General features: G+C 39.7%; 2 protein-coding genes across 3 annotated transcripts in view; one reads left to right on the top strand and one right to left on the bottom strand.

Moving 5' to 3' along the window:
• Positions 1 to 21,336, top strand: part of LOC139624209 (RNA-binding protein MEX3B-like) — a 222,134-nt gene that overhangs the window by 162,903 nt on the left and 37,895 nt on the right. The window lies entirely within an intron of this gene.
• The window catches only part of frmd3 (FERM domain containing 3), a 57,420-nt gene that overhangs the window by 30,987 nt on the left and 5,097 nt on the right, over positions 1 to 21,336 (bottom strand). Inside the window, exons 2-5 of one of the 2 annotated variants that reach the window (XM_071483138.1) lie at positions 9,072 to 9,176; positions 7,691 to 7,733; positions 3,086 to 3,167; positions 11 to 108 (exon numbers count right to left, since the gene is read on the bottom strand). In XM_071483138.1, coding sequence (XP_071339239.1) covers positions 11 to 108; positions 3,086 to 3,167; positions 7,691 to 7,733; positions 9,072 to 9,176 — 328 coding nt within the window. The remainder of the gene's footprint in view (positions 1 to 10; positions 109 to 3,085; positions 3,168 to 7,690; positions 7,734 to 9,071; positions 9,177 to 21,336) is intronic. The other variant, XM_071483139.1, reaches the window with a different exon arrangement.

Raw genomic sequence — 21,336 nt, 5'->3', positions numbered from 1 at the left:
CAGGTCTTACCCTGTATGATGCAGGCTCCCAAATATGCAGCTTCAGCAAAAGGACAGAGGAGACGACCATGGTAGATATCCCTCTTCAGCTGGAGGTATAGGAGATACCTGGACACACACACACACACACACACACACACACACACACACACACACACAGTTAAGAAGAAAAAATGACAATGCAACCTAAACAAAATGCTGTTTTATATTTCTTACTGAAATTTTAAATTTATTTGGTCTACAGTAAGGCTGCATAATTATGTAGAAAATCTGTATGTTTTGTAAAATTACTCTTAATTACATGCCATTAGATACAGCAACATTATAAATGATTACCTTATAAATAAGAAGTGATGTTGTCTCATCATCATGATACGATCACATTAAGTATTTCCAGATCAGTGAAGGCTAAAATTCATAAAATGAGTACAACCACAGTCCCACTCTGTATTGCTATGGCAATTATAAAAACAAGAGTATTGCCATGGAAACAAGTACCGTGTAGCAGAGACTGGTACTGTAGTTACTATGGAAACAGTTCCAGTGGAGGCTAGTTTAGGCATGCTGCTGACATGCTGATTTTGTCTCACATTACCAAGGGAACGAGAAATGACAGTGGTTCTGAAACTGTTGCCATGGATACAGATGAGTTTCCAGAGGAGACGACATCTCTGAGTCAACTCACTCATTAAACTTGTTTTTGAACTCCAGTGAAAGCAGCAGCAGAAGGAAAGCATGAAAGATTGAATGGAGCGAAAAGCTGTAGCTAAATAGTTTTATTTATAGAGTCAGTCTGTAGCTGCATGACCTTCTCAGTTGTGTTTAATTTTGTCCTTTATTTTCTTCTTTGTTGCATGCTGAGCTTCCTCCTCTCTATGTCCTCTCATCTTATGTTGTCTTCCCTGAACTCTTGTCTCAACCTTACAGTATCTTTTACATGCTTCTTGTTTTTTGCAACAGTCTGCCCTCCATCCTCTGTGTTGTGTAGTGTTTAATCGATACAGTATATACAGAATCATCTGTGATAATGATTACAAAAGGCGGAGTCTAGGAAAATTTGTTTCATGTCCCCACTCCTTATTTTGAAAAAAAACTTTTTTTTAACTCTCATTTTCCTTTCTCCATTTCCCACTCAGTGGTTTATTATTCCCAGTCTCATTTATTGATGTTTACTATGTATAGGTCAGCGGTGCTTTGACTTTACACTGTGGGATCATCAAAGCACGCAGAGCACTTTTACAGCTGAGCTAAAGGTCAATTCCACTAAAAGACATACTTAGGAAGTTTTTATGGAAGTTTTTTTATGTTAGGGAAAGATGGTTGTGGTTAATGAAAACAAAAACATTATTTTTAATCGTGTGATGAGCCTTGAACTACTGTCTCCTGCATCAGAGTGCTCTACTCTCTGTGAGGTGAATGGATGTGATTCCTACGAATGCTGTTTTTTTTTGTTTTTTTTTAAATCTCTGGGTTTTTTTTTGGTTTTTTTATCACTGTGATATTTGGGGAAAAAAGTTAAGTTGAGGGAGAAAATAGCAGACTTCAAATGACATCCTTCAAACTGGACACATGCAGCACACACAAATTACCATAATATTTTTTGGATTTTTTATGATGAAAAAAAAGTTCCCAAAAATCATTCCATTTGATTTAATCAGAGACTGCAGTTCCTTCTGAACTTTCCAGTTCAACTTTAACATCAGTAGATTGCCAGTGTAATGGTCCTCCTTGAGGACTCTGAGATTAACTCTAATGAACAGAAATGGACTCAAGGACAACATAAAAATACTGTCCTCTCGAGCTGTTGGAATGCAAGGTCAGGAGAATGAAAAATGTGTAAAAACTAACAGAAAGTGAAGGACAGAAAGGACAACCTAAGGAAGGAGACAGTTGGGAAACGGGAAAGAAGTAAAATTTTAATGACCTTGATGATGTGCAAAAACACCTTGAAGTAATAAAAGTTGAAGAGAACAGGGAGATATGCCAATGTGAGCTGAGAGATGTGAAGAGATACCTAAGGGAGGAGAAGGAGCTGTGATGATGGGGAGGAAGAAAGAGGACAGCGAGAGACTAACAGAAGGGTGGGAGGGGACACCTTAGGGATGAAATTATGGAGAGACGGAGACGATTGAGCTGAAATGGATGAAGAGAGAGAGGAGGCAAGAGGGGAAGAGAGGGATGGTGATCGATAGAGAGAAGCAGAGATGTTGAGACATAACAGTTCAGATGGGATGGAGAACATAAAAACATAGTCCCTACTGAGTGAGCTTGTCTAATTAGCACTATGCCCGAGAGAAGGTGAGTGATTCTGTATTGGTTAGAGTGTGTTATGAGTGTGTGGTTATTATAAAGTTTGTATAAACTGCCAGTTATTCCACAGGTTGGACAGAGTTATTAAAACAGATATGTTTTTTAATTACATATTCCTAACAAAGAATGTTTTAATAAAGTTATCATCGCAACACAATACATCAAAAAGAAAGCTATTGTTGAAAAATTTTGGAGAGGTGATAGCTAGTGACCATATTACAGAAAGCTGAAACTTAACTGTTGGATGGATGACACTGAGAGCACATCACGCCAAAGTCACAGCATTGACTGGGCGCACTGACATACTGTGAAAACTTTTAAAAGTTTCTGTGCAATCAAATGCACAAACAGATTTAAGAAATATTGTATTTTTCAATGTATTTAGAAAGAATCTGTCTAAATTTTTACAAACTGGCTAAAGTCTAAAGGAAGAGAATACTGTGGTAAATGAACAGTCAGACAATCAGAATTTTGGAGGACATTATGTGTCTGGGGTATTTTATTTCTTTAATGACAAATAAAAAAAACAGTACTGTGGTTCAAAAGACTACACTTGTCTCTGCTGTTCTTGTCACTGACATATTTTATTTGTGTGCAACAGACTGTAGTCCTCAGATAATTTTAGCAAATCAACCAAAGGTCCTGGAGCCTATCATCCACTCTCTGGTATTATTTTCCTTAATGAGATTTTATGCTAGTTTCTGTAACAGTAATAAAGCTGCTCTTGATCATTTGCATCAATCATAAACCACCCATTGTTCAAGTTGGTTTATACCTGGTAAGCTCCTCCTTGATTTTCATTGGCTCGTTGGGATAAAACTTCACCCGGAAGCACATGGTGTACGGCTGCTGAGCTGCTGAAGACAAGAGAGACACAAACATGGGAAGAAAAAAGGTTAAGAGACAGCAGGAATCAGAGGACAGAGAGGACAGTTTAAAGAGACAGTTGAAGACAGTCATTTGTAGAAGAATTGAAACACGAGGGAAAGTTGAGAAAATTAGGGCAGAAACCAGAAGCAAAGAAGATGATTTTAAATAAAAGAGGAGAGGGGAAAAGGAGGAGAGAGATAAACGAGTACAGAGAAGAGGAGCAGAGCAATGAGGATTATGTAAAAGGGAAGAGAAAAAGAAGTTGGAGACAAAAAAAGAAGTCACAGTATGCCTCTAATACTGATTAGTCATTTGATAATTACAGTAATTACTCATCACACTCACACACACACATACACACACACACACACACACACACACACACACACACACACGCCTCACTTGAACTGGGATCTGTCTTTTCCTTTGATCTTAGGCATGAAGTAAGTATTTCATTGCCGATGGTGTGTGTGTGTGTGTGTGTCTGTGTGTGTGTGTGTGTGTGTCTGTGTGTGTGTCTGTGTGTGTGTGTGTGTGTGTGTGTGTGTGTGTGTGTGTGTGTGGATATACTGCAGGAGAGGATTTCAGCTTACAATATTAAAATATGCACTCTGACACACATACAAAAACACACAGTTAATACACAGTTATCAGGCACACACAAGCCTGAATACATGCACACGCACACACAGTCAATTATAGGCTATAGGGATCAGATCAAGCGAAAGCAATAGTTAAACTTCCCTGGGGTCTCATATATCTCACAAAGTTGCATATAAACACACACACAAACACACACACACACACACATATGTGCCAACATGCAAAGTTTAAGCCGTGAAGTTAACACATGATGTACAGACATAATGTACTTACTGATATAATATTTATGAAGCTTAAAGTTAAACTGGTGTAAAAGTGTGATTTTATGAGACTTTTTGTCTTTAGAGAAGTCTACTGTTTGTTGTTTGCTGAGATACCTAATACAACTTGTATTCTTGTTTGTCAAAACATGACTGTTACTAGAGACTCCTATAATACCAATTTTTTCACACTAACCATGACATTTTCCCAACCAAGGCTTTTTTCTGCCTAAGCAAATTTTGTACACATCATTTGTGACAATTCACTGTAAAAGGCCCTGATAAATGTTTTCATCCTACTGATAATGGCATTAGAAAATCAGAAAAGGCTCTTATTTTTCATTTCAGCAGGTATTGGCAATAAGGTTTGTAGTTTACTTTGGAGGACTTACAACACATGTGCACATGCTCACATGTGGCACAGATCAGATTTAGTGAGATGTGGGTATCATCATCAGGGAGCACATGATCAACAACAAATCCCTTGCAGGTTCTGAGTAACAATTATCTGCACAAAAAGATGAAAAATAGACCACCTACACCAAACTGTCCTATTTAAAAAGTGAAAAAAAACCCCGCTGGAAACGCATCAGCTCTTACTTCCTCATGGAGAGGAAACACCAGAGAGACTCAGCCACATGCCTGAGCCTCAGTCAGACCCAGACTCAGATGAGGAGTCTGCAGCAAAATCAGGGAGACAGAACGGTTAGCGCAGTTCTTTTATTCGTTTAGGTTGTTTGTTAGCTTGCAACTGGCAGTGGCTGACACAGTGCTTGTGGTTTTGCTAATGCAAACTCTCACTCACTATACTGACAAGGTTTCAGGTTTTGTTTTGCCCTTCCCTTGTCCCTGAAAGTTGACGGGATTGGTTCCTTAGGGTGCATGACAGATGCATCTCTGGCTGTCTTAATCTGAGACTGTCATTGGGCAAAGCAAGGTAACAAAAAAGGTCTTTGGGAGCACACACACTACATGTGAGTTATTTTGATGTAAACACAGGAATATGATGCGGATTATTGTCAAAGGAGATGCTTCAAGAAGATGCAAACTTATATGATATCGGCAATGAGAGGGCATCAATGATGAACTTAGTTAAAGAGTCAGAGGAGGAAAAATGCTGAGTATCATCTACCTTGAGACCAGAAATCTTTACAATGTGCCCTCACCACTCTGTCTTTAATAGCGGGAAACCTCTGTGGTGTTATCTAGCTATAGAAAACAGCACACAGCTACATAATGCATGTTGAGCAATATAAAAGACGTTATCCTCCCACCTGCTCCCAAAGAACATGAGCTGCTTATTTGCTCAGGCTTGAGGGACCAAGATGCTTTTTTTGAAAACATTTCAGAGAAAGTGAATTGGCACAAGTGTATTCAAACACACACACAAACACACACACACACAGACACATACGGACAAATGTGACGTGTGGACACGTAAGCTGGCACGCACAAAGACAAAATGAAACACCAGCTACACATCCTAATTTGAGAGAAATCCAGCCACAGGGAGAACTGACGTGTCAGTACGACTCACATCTATTCAACACTCTTCCCCTCGTTCCCCCTCTCTCGTCTCGTTTTCTTTCTTTCACTCTCTGTCAACTTCTCTCATCTCAAACTGCCTCTCTGGTCTCCACTTTGTTCCTGCTTTTCCTCCCTAATCTGACTTCTTTCTTTAGCTACGTTATCTATCACTGTCTGCTCTCTGTCCCCTCTGAATTAGCACCCCACACACATCCCCTTTATCACTCTTTTCCTTGCATTCTCTCCTCCTCCATCTCTATTTTCACTGATCTCTTCAGCCTCCCCCCTCCTGTCCTCTCGCACATGTTCTGATGAAGCAGAATTCGCTGCTAATAGCTCCTTTATTAATTTATAAGAGGACAGAAAGAACAGGACAGTCATTAAGAGGGTGGGTGAGCTTCAGACAGAGACATGAAGAGAGAGAGGGAGGGGAGAAGAGTGGGACAGAGAGTAAGATAATAACAAAGACAGAAATGTAACAGGGTAGGAAGAATGAAAAGAAAAATGTCCCAAAATATTAAAAGTTCTTAGTAATAATTTTTATTCTTATTTTTAGGTGTTATTTTTTGTGAGTGTATATTTGCTGAGCAAAGATCTAGTCAAGACCAAGGAGAAAAATGAGGAACAAGAGGTAGAAGAGGTGGACACCAAGGTGCACTGGATGTTTGCTTCATGATTTTGTCTCCTCTCTGTGGCTGACACCTTTGTGGCTGACTCCCTTTCCCTTCAGTTACTCCTCTCCAGGAAGAGAATAAAACATTTGCTTCCAGAATAAAGTAATCTTGCACTGCTATTTTAGAAACCACACTAGTCACTGTGTAATGTTTCATTGCATGTGCCACAGTAACACAATTGTCATTTTCTTAATAACTGGCTGCAGAATGTAAAGAAGGTGGGTACATCAAGAGGGAAAAGACAGTTCCCAACTGAGCCCTGATCTCAACATCACATGGAGTCATTCTGCCTAAAACTAGAGAAGAACTCTCTAAAAATACTCCAAGATGCTTGGAACAACCAACCTGCTAAGAACATTGAAAGGTTGTGTAGTATCGTGAGGAAAACTGGTGCTATTTTAAAGGCAAAGGGTGGTCATACCAAATATTGATTTGATTTAGTTTTTTCTCTTTACTGCACTTTGTATGAGGTTAACTGATAAATAAAAAAAACTATTGATTGCAACACAAATGAACTAACACAAATGTCAAACCTGTGAGTGAAATGCAGGCACCAGAGGACTCTCATCCTTCAGCTAAAATAATGAGACATCAGTGGAGAGGAGTCAAATCAAATCTGTATCCTTTCATTCATGATGGCCAGTGAAACTTCTGTATGTTGCTGTGTGTAGGTGTATAGGTGTGTGGGTTGTGTTACCTTCCCTTCAGTGCTGCTTGTTCCTTGAAACTTCTTACGGATTAACCTGCACATAAACTAACAGCAACCTGTTTACTTGTTTGACAGTTGAGTTCTTTAGCTTGAGCCTGTGCTGCCCTGCCACGTCCGCATATTTTACTCCGTGTGTTAGTTTATTTCTTTTTTAGGATACTTGTCTCTCTAGCTAGTTTTTTGTCTTTCTGAGAAACCCTGCTTTTGTCACTTTGTCTGTCTTTATTGTGTCTGTGTTTGTTTCCCTGTGGTGTTTCTGGGAAAAAGTCGCTGTCTGACATCGCCTGGCTCTGTCACTACTCATGGTAAACGGTAATGTGAGCAGTGTGATCTGGGGGAACAGTGGATGATATAACCCTCAAACAGGTAAATGGGTACATTTCCTAAGGGCTATTTTTCTGTTATGAACATTTTTTAAATTCTTTAATTCTTTGTATATCCAGCGGCATTAACACTGTTACGTGTGTGCTGTCATGACACTGTTAGAGTCCCTGTGGTGTTGTCTGTTTGTTGCAGAGCTTGACCCCCTCATACTGAATATGGCCCTCGGGAGATAAATCCAGGCCTGCATGCAAGGCATAAACAAACATACCCACACAAATATAGACACAACAACATGAATGCAAACACACACACACACACACACACACACAAGCATTTCACACTGTTCATTGTTGTATACACACACACTGATGCAAAAACACAGACAAACAAAGAGGACCAGAAGGGACACTTACACTTCATCTGCCTCACCACAGGCTTATTGGGCTCCAGCCAGTGCTGAGAGAGAGAGAGAGAGAGAGAGAGAGTGAGAGAGAAAGAGGGAGAGAGAGCAGGGAAGAAGTGAGAAGACAAGTGTTACCCCTAAAATAAGGCTGCAGATTTGTAAGAGCAGATCAGTTAAAAAATATGTTGGAATTCCATTGAGCTCAAGTGAGTTCACACATTTTCCTGATGAAAAATATCATCATGTTTTCCAAGAATAACTGAATGACACATTGCTTAAACTCAACGTGAGGCAACAGAGCATTGCAAACAAATCACGTCAGAAAATTATATGTATTTGAGTGCGTCATTGCATGTGCATTTGCTCATCATACATACAGTATATAAAGGTCAGGCTATACTGACACTGCGGGGTGATTTTTAGATTTGTGCTTGTAATACACGCTGTATACAAACTTGTATTTTTTCTTCACTGCACTCTATTGTACTTGTGCCTTTCAGGTTTGTGTTGTAACACCTCTTTCTGTTGTGTTATTCTGTTTTCATTTTGTAATTCAAATAGAGCTACAGTAGAAGCCAGCTGAGCTTCTGTTGAGACAGAGTGTCTGGTCCTTTCTGTGTGTGGGCTGTTGGAAATATGGAGACTGATCTTGTTGTTATTTGTCACTTGAACTTGTAATGTAATGTACTGACTGCCTCCTGACTAATATCCAACATTCACACTTTGGCAATGCTGACTCAGTGGAGCCGTTTCCTGTTCGTCGGTGTGACCATCATATTTGTTCTCCTACTGTGATTATGTGAAGCCCTGTAGAACCTTTTACTGGGGTCAAATGTGTGTGAACTGTAAAACATCATTTATACGCTGACAAGTGGATTTTGCCAGCAGAGGTAAAACAGCATAGTGGGATGATGCAAATACGCAGAGGAGAAAGCTGCTTGCACAGGTCTACAAAAAGAAACACTTCCACACATTTTAATATTTCCTTCCACTGAAAAATCCAACGAACACTCAGTGCAAACAAACTTGAAAAATACATGAAAATCCTCAGACTGGAGTCCTGGAGTTCCAGTGTTGACAGAATTAGTTAATTGATTGACCAATCAAAACAAAATTATTTGTCAGCAGTTTGGCTAATTGTTTAATTAACCGTGTAATTAACCGAACAATAGCTGATTGCAGCTTCCTCAATGAGAGCAACTTTTTTTCTCTCTCTCTGTTATGTATTAATACAATTTTTAATTCAATATCTGTGGGTTTTGGACTGTAGGATGGACAAAACAAGCAGTCTGAGCTCTTTGAAATTGTGATGAGGTTTTTACATTGTACACTAAATGACGAAAATACTAGATCCCTACTGCTTTTGGTTGTTGTTTGCGTTTGACAGTTACCCTCTGTTTCTCCGGGTCCACATATCGAATACCAAAGTAGTCTTTCTCAAGTAGGTTGTAATGGTTACACACATGGTCCAACAGGAACTGGCCTTTGGTGTCTCTCTGTAAAGAAATAAAACATAAATCCAGTAAGTTATTTTGTGATCCGTCAGGTATTTTCATCTCAGCAATCTTTTCATCCATGCTGCATCTGATACCCGCTGCATCTCTGTGCTATAATCACAGAGAACAACCCCCACTTGGGTAATATTTCTGTGATGCACACATGGTTTTATCAGGGTAAGACATGTTAATGGACAAAAATACATCAGCAACATTTTGGGTCTCTTGGTGATGATATATCTGCTATGGTCATATTCCAGACTCAGCCTCTGTTATATGCCAGTAAATACAGTCCATATGCAGTTCATAAACCCAGAGCAGACAGTGAGAGATCAATAATCACTTTGCATTCATTACCTGTTCCTCGATCAATATCTACTCATCACATACTGATGCACACAAGGATTCTCACACACTTAGCTTAGCACAAACATGTGCGTTAGCTGTGATTTCACATGCACACATATAAAACTAAACATATGCATGGATGTTGTGTATTCAATTTAATGATACAAACACTTGCATGTGTAACAATCACATCTCATAAACACACTTTCCATTCCAACCTTCAACCTATTAAACTTAAGCTGTCAATATTCATCAGATTGTCATTTTGTCACATAATGTATAAGCATCACAGATCCCCTCAAGTCTTGATTATGATTGTGTTTGTATGTGTGTGTGTGTGTGTAACTGCTCTATAACCTGCTGATGGAGGTGGATTCTGTGCTCAGTTAAGCAGGACTGATTGATTCAGTAGGAAATCGTCCGTTTGACCTTTTTGTGATTTACTCACCACTGGGGACACATGCTAAAGGACACACACAAAAACAAACACACACACACACACACACACACACACACACACACACAGATCCTCTCCACCTGCCTTATATCGTCGGTAAAACAACATGTAAAACTGCCAATCAATATTAATGCCCGTAGGCTATGCCATAAAATCACCACAGTCTCCATGGCAACTGATCCCTCTTATATATTCAACTGCACTAACAATGTCTTATCATTACTGGTTTGTCCTAGACATAATACAAACTGCAGGAGGCACCTGTACTGATTTTTTGCTGACTGTGTTTCATGTTTTCTGCCAACAGCTTCTCACTTGTATCTAGACTTGAAAACAATTGAGAATGAGGTTGAGATGCACCCAACATCCCTGCTGTGTTCACATCAGCAATGGTTTCTACGTTTCGGTCTTACTCAGCAAGCAAGCGAAGGACATTAGCTTGAGTCATTAGCTTTGTTCACTAATTCTGTGTGTGGACATTTACTGCTGATACAGACCAGGGTTAAGTGCCTGACAGGAACTTAGTTTGTAGTGTAATGGTCATAGCAGAAGGACACATCCAGCACCCCTGCCTCAAAATGTAGTTTGTCAGTTCAGGCAGTTTGAGGCTGTGAGACTCAGATGGCCACTACATTCAAGTCTGTTTACTCATCCTCGAGACAGTTCAGCATTTAGAATAAGTACATGAGAGCGGTTTGGTCAGTGAAACCAACACTTTGAGTTTGAGTTCATAAAAGACAATAACATCTTAAGTTGAGCTTTGGAGAGAGATGAGGAAGATCCTTTCTCTCACATTCTGCCCTCATTTCTCTTTTGCAGTATTTTAATTTTGTAATTTTTTAATTTTTTGTTCTAATTTTCTCCGTCACATCTGCTTTCCTACACTTCGTTCCTTTCATTCACAAATTCATCCATTTTGTGAATGAATTCATCTGTCAGATAGCATTCATTAAACAAATTTGTCTTTGTACGCTGCTCATTGAAATCCTGTCATTCTTACATATTATATCCTGTCTTTCTGACCCACTATGCAACCCACACCGCCGCCATCTTCAGGATGTTTGGGGAGATTTGAGAGTTTCCATCTTCAAGCTGCTGGCTTTCTTCAACCTCCAAAAGTGTCTTGATTGGCTGCCTTCTCTCCTGGTAGGGGCAGGGTCCTGACAGCAAAACAACCACAGCAACTTCAGTCTCTACGGCTAATCCAACCTAGCACCAGCCTGGAGTTTGTTATCAGATCAATATAAATTTGTCCCTGACTGCATCCTTGGCATTCACTGTTTCAGTGCCTATGCCTCGTGCAGCCATTTAAGCAGTTCAACAGTTTGTGCAGAATATTACACATGACACCTGACAGAAGAAAGGAAGAAAAAAAGACGTTTAAAAAAAAAAGACTTCCCTTGGAGGCAGAGAAGTCGTGAGATGATTGAGTGCAAATAGAATAAACCTAGAAGCACGAATCACACACAGCATCTAAAGCCTTTAGGTTAATCAAAAGAGTCTGTCATGACTGTAGTGATGCAGATTCTGAAATCAACGCTGTTCAGTTGCTGATGTTGCTTGTGTGTCAGTCATCATTCATGCCCAGTCATCTTACATTATTTTACACAAACATAAACTCCTGGGCATATGTTGAGTTTGGTAAACACTGCCGGGGCAACCTTTTAAATAAATGTCTTGGTGAGTCACGGCCCATTTCTCAGTAAGCAATCTGTTATGTGCAGTAATTGTAGTATACTGTAGGTGTTGATGTAACAGCCACAGAAAGCAAGACGTTTCCTGTAAATGTCACAGCAACAACTCAACAATGGCAGAAACACAAACAGTGCAGTGAATATAAATAGTCGCTAAACTGTCTAGAATACCACTGCTGCTTTGTGTTACGTCACAAAACATGTTTTGTAACCTCATAATAGACACACAATTGTAAAGCAACCAACAATTTCAGGTGAATTCACTAACAATGAAGAAAAAATAAAACAAGTCCCCTGCACACAATACACAGAAGGAGTTCATATGTGGGCTAATCACACAGGCACACCACACAGCGCACATTATCATATCAATATTTAATTAACCAACATTCCCAGTTGTTCATCCATTTTTGCTGCAGACTGTCAGACACAAACAGGACAGAACTGTTCCCATACAAGCAAGCTGTATTTATATGTTTTTTTCATAATAATATGAGTACTTTACAATTTACATTTATACAATTTGAAATTCATCACATCATAGTCCCTAATCTCAGTAATGCTCCGTCCCTTCGACTGTTTGGTGGGTCGGCAGCCAGATAACAGGTAGGAAATATAGCATTTACATTTACTCCATAAGGTTTGCACAGAGAAGACTGTATCACCCTGAGTCAGGTAGTTTACACAGTGATGAGGTCACATACTAGGCTTTGTTGGATGGAGTCTCATCAATGGCAGACTATGGCAGAAGATTTGGTGTCAAACCAAAAAGCAAACGACAGCATGTGAAGGTGACACTTCTAATCTACAGATATTGAGCCGACACGCGTCTTTTTGTGTAAAATATCCGGTGTAATCAGTAACACTGGTGTTTCGAGTTTATTACCCAGTTGGAAATTTTCTGCAGCGTTGCATCACCGTCTTAAATCATACTGTTTTGAGTCCAGTGAAGCCGCATTAAATCACAGAAATAATGTAACTAATGTAATGTAACTAATTACTTTTGCTATTGTAATTACTTTTTCAATAACTAATATGAAATGAGTAATTGGGGTAATTTGCCGTACACTTTTTTTAAAAACATGAACAGCACAGTTAGGTGGATGTGCAGTGTGACCTTTGTTACATCACCGTGGCAACAATCAGCTGTAAGTGATGTCCCTATTGGCTGGTTCAGGTTTACTGTTATATCACTATGACACAAATGAGCTGCAAATCGAGTGTGTGTTCCTGTGGGTGTAGCTGTGATTCTCTGTGTCTCCATGATAGCCTGCCTGTGGTGTGTGTGTGTACATGTGTGTATGTGTGTGTGTGAGCTAGGTAAAAAGTCAGTCTCTATCTGTGTAAGCATTTGTGTGTGTGTTTGTGTGTGTCTGTCTATATCTCTTTAGGATTTTCGGATGATCCGTGACAACAGTGGTACTAAGCTGTTAAATCTGAAGAGCAAACAGACAGAAACATACACAGAGGGAGGAGAAAAATGGAAGAAACAGAATGAAAACAGCCACACTGCGAGCCATTTCTAGCCAGATCATCAAACAACACCTTTTCACTGTCTGGTTCTCAGGGTAGGCACTCGTCGGGAGAGGAGAGGCAAACTGATGCCAAGAGAGAAGAGAAAACAGACCAGACAGAGAGTGAACCAGGGCCAAACATGCCGAGAGGCTGAAAAAGAGAGTCGGCAAAGACAGAGCTAAAAAAAAAAAGAGCGAATAAGAGAGAGATTGAAAGACTCGCTAAGATGAGTGAGGCAGAGAGGAAGAGACAGAGTGAGGGAGAGAGATATAAAGAGTCTATGTCATGTCCAACAAGGGCTGGATACATATTTTATATATCCAAAGGCTGGGCATTAAAAATTAACCTGGTCATCCTGTCTCTACATGATCTAACCTAATGACGGCAAAGTGCTCTTCTCTCTGCCTCGCTTGAACACACAGACACATGCGCACACTTTAAATAGAGCCTCAGTCTACAGCGTACTCAGTTTAGCAGAAGCAAAGTGCACTTTGACGTGTGTGCGTTCAAGTATGTCTATCCATCCTCTACCATTTTTTTTCTCGATAAAGCAACCTCCTTAGAGTCCAGACGCAGTCCAACCAAAGAAGAACTAGGAGGAAAAAATAGAAAACCATCAGCATGCTGAGTACAAAAGCACACATACAGTCAATTATTTATTCCTACATCTATTCTGAATCCAGTCTGTGTTAATCTCTGTGAAATCAAGTCAGTTTTGACCTCCACACACTGCCACTGCCATAATAATCGTGAATTGAAGATTCATGATCAAAAATTATCCTACTTTGTGCCTTTCACACAAATGTATTAAACCTCTTTTTCTGAAAGATGAATCCCTGGCTAAGTGTTCAGCTCTGCCCCTGTGTGATGGCCCAACCCTTTCTCCTAGAAATTATATTTCTTTGCAACTAATGTGCAACACTGAGTATGTTTTGAAGAAAACATAATGCTGACCAGAATATGTTTTCCATTAACATAATGAGGAAATGATGTTAACAGGTTGCACTTGATACTGAATGTATCACTAAAATTTAAATTGACAACCAAATTACCCAATTTTGCCTCAGACTGTTCACTTGCAGGGACTGGTGACTTCACACTCAGGTCTTTCTGTTTTTGTATGTTTTGTATATTTATCAAGTAGACTCATAAAGCACAACCTGAAATATTTTCAACTTACACTGTCACATCCTCATCTCAGTTTATGCCCCAGACAAATTTGCATCTGATCGCGTCAATCCAGTCATTTTGGATGCAATTACACCGCTACTCAAATGTGTCTCCCATTCTGTGTGAACACATGGTAATTCCTGCTAGGAAATGACTCATCTCCATGCTTGCTTTGTCCAATGAAAGAAAAATACATCTTTGTGTAATAAAATATAAAATTGTGGAAAATGATAATGGAAACACAGAGTACATGGCAATACAGCTTTAAAATTTTGGATCGGTCATACAAATTGAGCATGAACATGCATCATGTTATTTACAGTTACCATCTTCAGATTTGGAAATGACTTAGCAAATTTGGAAACAGGTAAAAATCTTTTTTGTCATGCAGCTGAAGAAAGATTTTTTTTCGTTCACATGAACAGGAGAGTCTTTGATGATTATTGAAGTACCTTCAAACTGTAGAACCGGCAAATAATGGTTTTATCTTTCTGAAAAATGGCTGTGACTCATTCTGTGACTCCAATGCAGTGACATTAGATGGCAGGAACAAACAAGTGCTAGATCAAAGTGAGCCATATCTGTTATCCACTGATATGAAAAATGTTTTAAATTTAAAAACAAAATCTTAAGTGCTGTGTCTTTTACAATAAAACATCTCACATACGCACATACGACCTGAAAATACCCTTAGTTGCAGTTTAAAGCCTGACTTGTGACTCTCTCGCTCCTGACCTACGATCATAAACGTCTTACAACTTTACGACCACTACCAGTCAAGCACTAGGACCCTGGGTGCTCTGGCCCAGTTAAACACCGTTTGTTGTTTAATTAATATGCATGCCAGCTCAATTATGACTGGTCCTTATCGACTTCGATGGGTTTCTTTTCATGACACGCCATACCTAATTGGCTGAAAGGCTGCGAGGAGAAAGAGCATTAAATTCCTGTGATTCCCCTGTGAAGAAACCAACACGCACTCCTATCTGCTAACACAGAGGGGGTGGTGAAGGAGAGGACACAGAGAGGAGAGTAGTGGGACTTAATGATATGCCCTTCTTTACCTCCACACAAACCAATTTAAAAGCCCAGACGTTGCAGTTAAGACAAATGCTACATTAATTTATTGCTTTTCTCTGTTGTCACTGCTGCTACTCTTTAGGGAAATGGAGATTTAAGACACTAGTGGACCAATTTGCTGATTTATTTGCCAATTAGGATGAGTGTGTAAGCAGGCTTTTGTCCATATGTGACAACACTGTCCTCCTATTATTAACAGTGCCAATATTTCTAAAGCCAGATTGTGTTTACCACCCAAAATTCGAGCCCCCGAGCCAACAAATGGATCGATCCAGAGGCTTGACCAGGATGCAAGAGAGACAAATCAATGTGTTGGACGCGGGGTGTGGGAAAAGCAATGTAGAGGATCAAAGAAGAGGAGAAGGCCTAAGTTAAAAGCTCTTCTCTGTCTTCTCTGTCTATTCCTCAGGATGCAGAAACACATTATTGTGCATCATCTTGAAACATATTCACTTTCTATCCTATTACCATCCAGTTTTCGTTTTTCATTCCCCTTAAATAGCTTTAAGTTTAGAAAAGGCATCTTATTCCAACAACATATGTAATCTGGCCTGTTCTAGCTTTTCAATGAAGCTACATGATGTTTACTTACTTTGAAATATTCAAACCCAAGACTCATTTTTACGGCTGCTTGTTTTTTTGAAAAATGCCAATTTCCATAAATATCAAACACTTTTCCACAAATTTTAGTCAGACATATTTGGTATATTTGAAAGCTAAAGTTTAAACAATTATTGTGATGATGTGATAGTAATATCTTTAAAAAGATTTTTAAAGTGAGCTACAGAGAGGATGCAAATTCACATGATCCTCTGAGGCTACGCTGACTACAAGACTGTAAGAGAGAAGCAGAGGATCAAACACTTCCAGTCTGGGAGCTGAATTATGGAACACATTCAATTTATATTTAGGAGAGAAACCTTTGGAAAGGGATGCTAGACTTCACCACCACCACCCATCTCTGTAATAGCCTCCCATCATCACTCTATTTATCATTACATGTTTGATTTGTAAATCTATGCTGTTTAATATCTGAAAGGGAAAATTGAGGTAAGCAGTGTGAAGACACAAGACGGGATGTCATATATCAGAAAGAAACCCACAGTGTTCCGGTGAAGTATTGATCTCTTGAGCTGCATTACAGAGTGTGTTAGGTTTAACCTCTTCAACCACTGACCCACAACAGTAATGGACTCTTGCCTGGAGCTACAGACTTGGCATATGCAGGGACTTCCTTTATCATCAATGTACCATAGCCAGAAAAAAAGAGAGTAGGTATTTCTATATTAAATAAACTTCTGACTATGAGGTCATAGGTCATTTGTGGGACATTTGCAGCCATAATCATCATCATCATCATGTTTTCAAGTGTTCTCAGATTCTCGGGATGTCCAAGCTGATCTCGGTCAGTCCACCGCTTTGGTCCAGACTGAAAAATCTCAACATCTACAGGATGAATTCTGATGAAATTTCCAGAGGATGAATCCTAATGACTTTGGTGATCCCCCACTTTTTTCTTTAGCACCACCATGAGGCTCATATTTGTGGTTTTGATTTAAATGTGTCAAAAAATGCAATTCGATTGATTGCCATGAAATTTGGTACAGACATTTGTGTTTCCCTGAGGATGAACTGTAATAACTTTGGTGATCCTCTGACGATCAGTAGGTCATATATTTAATTTATCCAGAACTTTGGTTTATTACCAAATACCTGCAAAACTAACTGCCATCAGCTGCCAACATCCTAAACTAAGATGATGAACATGGTAAAAATTATACCCGCTGAACACCAGCATGTTAGCACTGTCAGTGTGAGTATGCTAGCATGCTGGTATTAGCATTTAGTTTGCACATCCTCAGGAAGCTGCTGGTTAGTGTGAAAAAAAAAAAAACATTTTAAATTTTCTGTTTATTTTGTTGTTCTTGTACTTGTTATGATCATGCTTTTTTGATGTTGTGTGCAAACAGTTGTAATTTATGAAGCACAGCGAATTAGTTATAGTAAAACTTTAGTACTAAAGTACTCATTACCTCTGTAAATGTTGTTTTTTGTTTTCAAGGGATAAAGGTCAAAGAAATCACGTCGATGTAGATTTACGAAAAACACTAATCCACTGTGATATAATCTTTTACATAATTATTTTAAAAATATACATACTCTAATCTTATTTATATATTTATATTTATATATGAAGCAGATAATCCTTCCCATCCCTGTGAGCAGCACTTATAACAGTGCCTGTGACCTTGTCCTCGAGTGGAAGGAGGCAAACCAATTATCTTCATCACCTGCAATGCTGCAGAGATGCTCACTCACACACACACACACACACACATGCACACAAAGGCATGCACAAATGACATAAAACATGTCACATGCACCTACACCCACACTTCATGTTCATGGCTGGGCACACAGCCTAATAAGCTTAGAGGTAGAGCCGTAAATTATCAATATATGGAGCAGAACCATTTTCCATCATAATGGATCCTCATCACACTCGCTTTATGTACAGCTGGACACTAACTCACAGGATGGCAGGAGAGAGAAAGTGTGATGATGATGATGGCATGACTGTAGCCAAAGTGCTCTGCTGTTATGAGTGTGTGTGCGCATGGTGGGCGCACCGAAGCAGCTGTCTTATCTTTGCACCGCAGGATGTTCAAAATTTTGTGGCAGTCAAACAAACAATGCATGACAGAGAAAAGAGAGAGTGTGTATATAAAAAGGAGAGGGTGAGTCTGAACGTGTGAACGGTCTGTTTGTTTTGCTTATTTGCATGTTTTTGGCACAAATGTGTGTTCCTCTGTCTGCATGTGTGTGTCCCTGCCTCACTCTCTTTTTTCTAAAGTCAGTATGACGCACAAGTGATGCTGTGTGCTCCTAACAAGAAAAGGGGTTAATGCAGCACATATGCACGCTCACACAATAATGATGATGATATTGTCAGACAAACATAAATAACATTCTGCACTTTATATATTGTTCTGCTTCACACATGGCATCCCATACCTCTATGTTCCAAATGCATATACAATATAAATACAATATAAATAGAGAAATAATTGAACTGGTATTTGAACCATAGCCAAGATGTTTGCTTCAATTAGCCTTTGCAAAATTGAAAAAAACACCAGCAAAGTGTAATACAGCTGGGTTTATGCTGTTATTATAACGCATGAAAATATAAACATAACTGTGTAGATCAGGACTCACTGGAAGGCAGTATTGTTACGAGTGTAATAAAGTAAATTAAATTCAATGCAATTATGTTAAACTGGCATCAGAAAACTGGAACAGAAGTAAAAACACATATGCTTTGCTGTTGTTTTTTCTTCTGTCCTTGCTCTCTGCTGGGGATGAGAGACGCTGGGAGGAAACAGAAAATAACTTTCTTTAGTGCTGAATGTTTTCACTAAAATAGCAGAATTCTACACAGAGTAAGTGGCGGGAGAAAATGCAAATGTCTTGACTGACGTGAGAATTATTTCAAATGTCATTCTAACAAAGCCCGTGTACTTCCTTGCAGTAAACACATTCATACATGCATTAATTTTACCGATGAGATAAACAAGCTACTTGTCATATTTGTGCTTGTTGCATCTCATTTTAAGTATGTGTTTGTAGAGGTTGTCACTGAGCCTGGTGACAGTGAGTAAAGAGTCTGTCCTTCAAATGGATGATCTGATGCTGGAGTGTCCTTGAGCAAGACAGTGAATATCAATCAGCTCCATGTGTGACCTCTGACCTATCTTAGTCTTTCTTCCTCTTACTTTCTGTTGTCTGCTGTTCATTGTTTGTCTCTTTGTCCTTTTTTTTTTGAGGTCTCTATCTTTTACTCTTTGTAGATTCTGGTTTACCTTCCCCTCTTGTCTCCACCTTTTCTTCCCTTTTTCAAAATCCGCCTGCTCTGCCAGTCTCATTTCAAATCTGTTTCATGTTTTAATCTGCTTAATCTGTTTTTTTCCATGGCCGCTCCACCTCGTTTCCTCTCCTGTTCCTTCCTACACCCTGTTGATTTGTTGCCGTCGTTCTCACAGCTATTGCGACCCACCATGTCATCCTATATTTTGTCAACCATCTCTCTTTCTTTCCCCCTCACCCATTTCATTTGATGTTTCCGTCCCTCCTTCCCTCCCACTCTTCCTCACTTCTATCCTGCCGTCTCATCTCTCTCTGCCTCCTCTCAGTTGCAAGCACAAGTCAGAAAAAGGATTATTTCTCTTTAGTCATCTTCAGAGCAGCATCAAAGAGGCGCCGGCAAGCGGGATAAGAATAGAAAACTGATACTATTTATAACTTGCTCCAAAGAATGCCTACCAGCTAAAACAACAGCACTGCCTCAGCATTGCTCACACACACACACACACACACACACACAAACACACACACTCATGTACACTGCCACCCACAAAAACAGCTGGTAAGTAAAACACCACCACCTCTCATTGAGTGAATGAAAGGCAGAAGTAGTGTAAAACAATACCAGCGTCCATATGCATCTTTAAATAGTCTGTATCAGTGATGTATTGATAAGGTAACCTGCACAAGAATAGAAACTGCACGATCAGCGGGATATATTTCAAGCCTTCAAAAGTTCAAGTTATTCCAAGCTATTTTTGGTGCCAAGCAGTAATTTGTTGCTAAGTAAGGTGAATTAATGTCCATAATTGCAGAACTTTGGCTCAGTGGCTGCATTTAAATCTTTCATGCGAGTGAGCCATGGTTACCCCACCCTCCCAACACACAAACATACACTACATGTGCACGCATATACACACACTCACGGTGAAGCGCTTCGCTGACAGCTGACTGATGTTGGCCTCATGAAGAACAGTGATCTCTTTTAATTATACATGATGTGTCACAGAGAAGGAGGAGGGAGAAGGAGAGAGTTGGAGGGGAGGGAGGGAGAAAGAAGATTTAGACGAGAGATATAAAAATAGAAAGCGAGAAAAGGTGGTCAGAGGGGTAAATATGAAGCTGAAAGTGGAGCAGAGAATAAGTGGGGGTGAAAGAGAGAGCCGGAGGGGGAGAAATGGGAAGCTGGGAGCTCTGAGGTGGAGGAGACGAGAGAGGGAAAGAGGAGAAGGACAGATGGGATGGAGGAAAAAGAGTGGATGGTGAAGGGGAGAGGAGCTGAAAGCAAAGGAGGTCACTGTGTATTGATCTTGACGTGTCTCTCCTGCAGCAGGTCGGACTTAACATTACCCCTGAACATGAGAGCAGCAGGCTGGACACACTCACCCCCTGGGGCTTTGGTTTGGACACACATGCAAGACACATACACCTATGCACACACAGCCACATACCCACACACACACACACACACACACACACACACACATACACACACACAGATCCTCTCCACCTGCCTTATATTCTGTTGTAAAGCTATTCTTACTACCACAGTAAACAACTTAAAAATAATTCTCTGCTGTAAGCTGTCATTATGTCTTTCAACCCAGAACCTCTTCAAGACCAATGTTGTCCATCTAAATCTGTAGATAGAGAAAACACATCCAGCTCTCCCTGATACCCACACATATATCCATAAAAACTCATTTTTTACCATTCCACTCCATTGATAGGATGAGAGACTGTATTTGATAAAGAATAGAGATGAATATGTCCTGTATTTTTGGTCATTTTTGTTTCTCTTGCAATATTTGTTTCAAAACAATTCAATTCAGTTTTGTTTGTATAGTGCCAAATCATAATATACATTATCTCAAGGCACTTTACAAGGTAAGGCCGAGACCTTACCAAAGAGCAAGCACTTGGCGAAAAACTCCCTTTTAACTGGAAGAAACCTCCAACAGAACGAGGCTCAGAGTGGGCGGCCGTCTGCCTCGACCAGTTGGGTTTAAGAGGAGAAAGAGGGAGTGAGGGG

The sequence above is a fragment of the Trachinotus anak genome, unplaced genomic scaffold (assembly GCF_046630095.1).
Source record: "Trachinotus anak isolate AG129_WGS33_773 ecotype Australia unplaced genomic scaffold, CSIRO_AGI_Tana_v1 ptg000008l, whole genome shotgun sequence".
NCBI lineage: Eukaryota > Metazoa > Chordata > Actinopteri > Carangiformes > Carangidae > Trachinotus > Trachinotus anak.
Note: the sequence above shows the minus strand (reverse complement) of the source record. Positions and strands in the feature narration are given on the sequence as shown.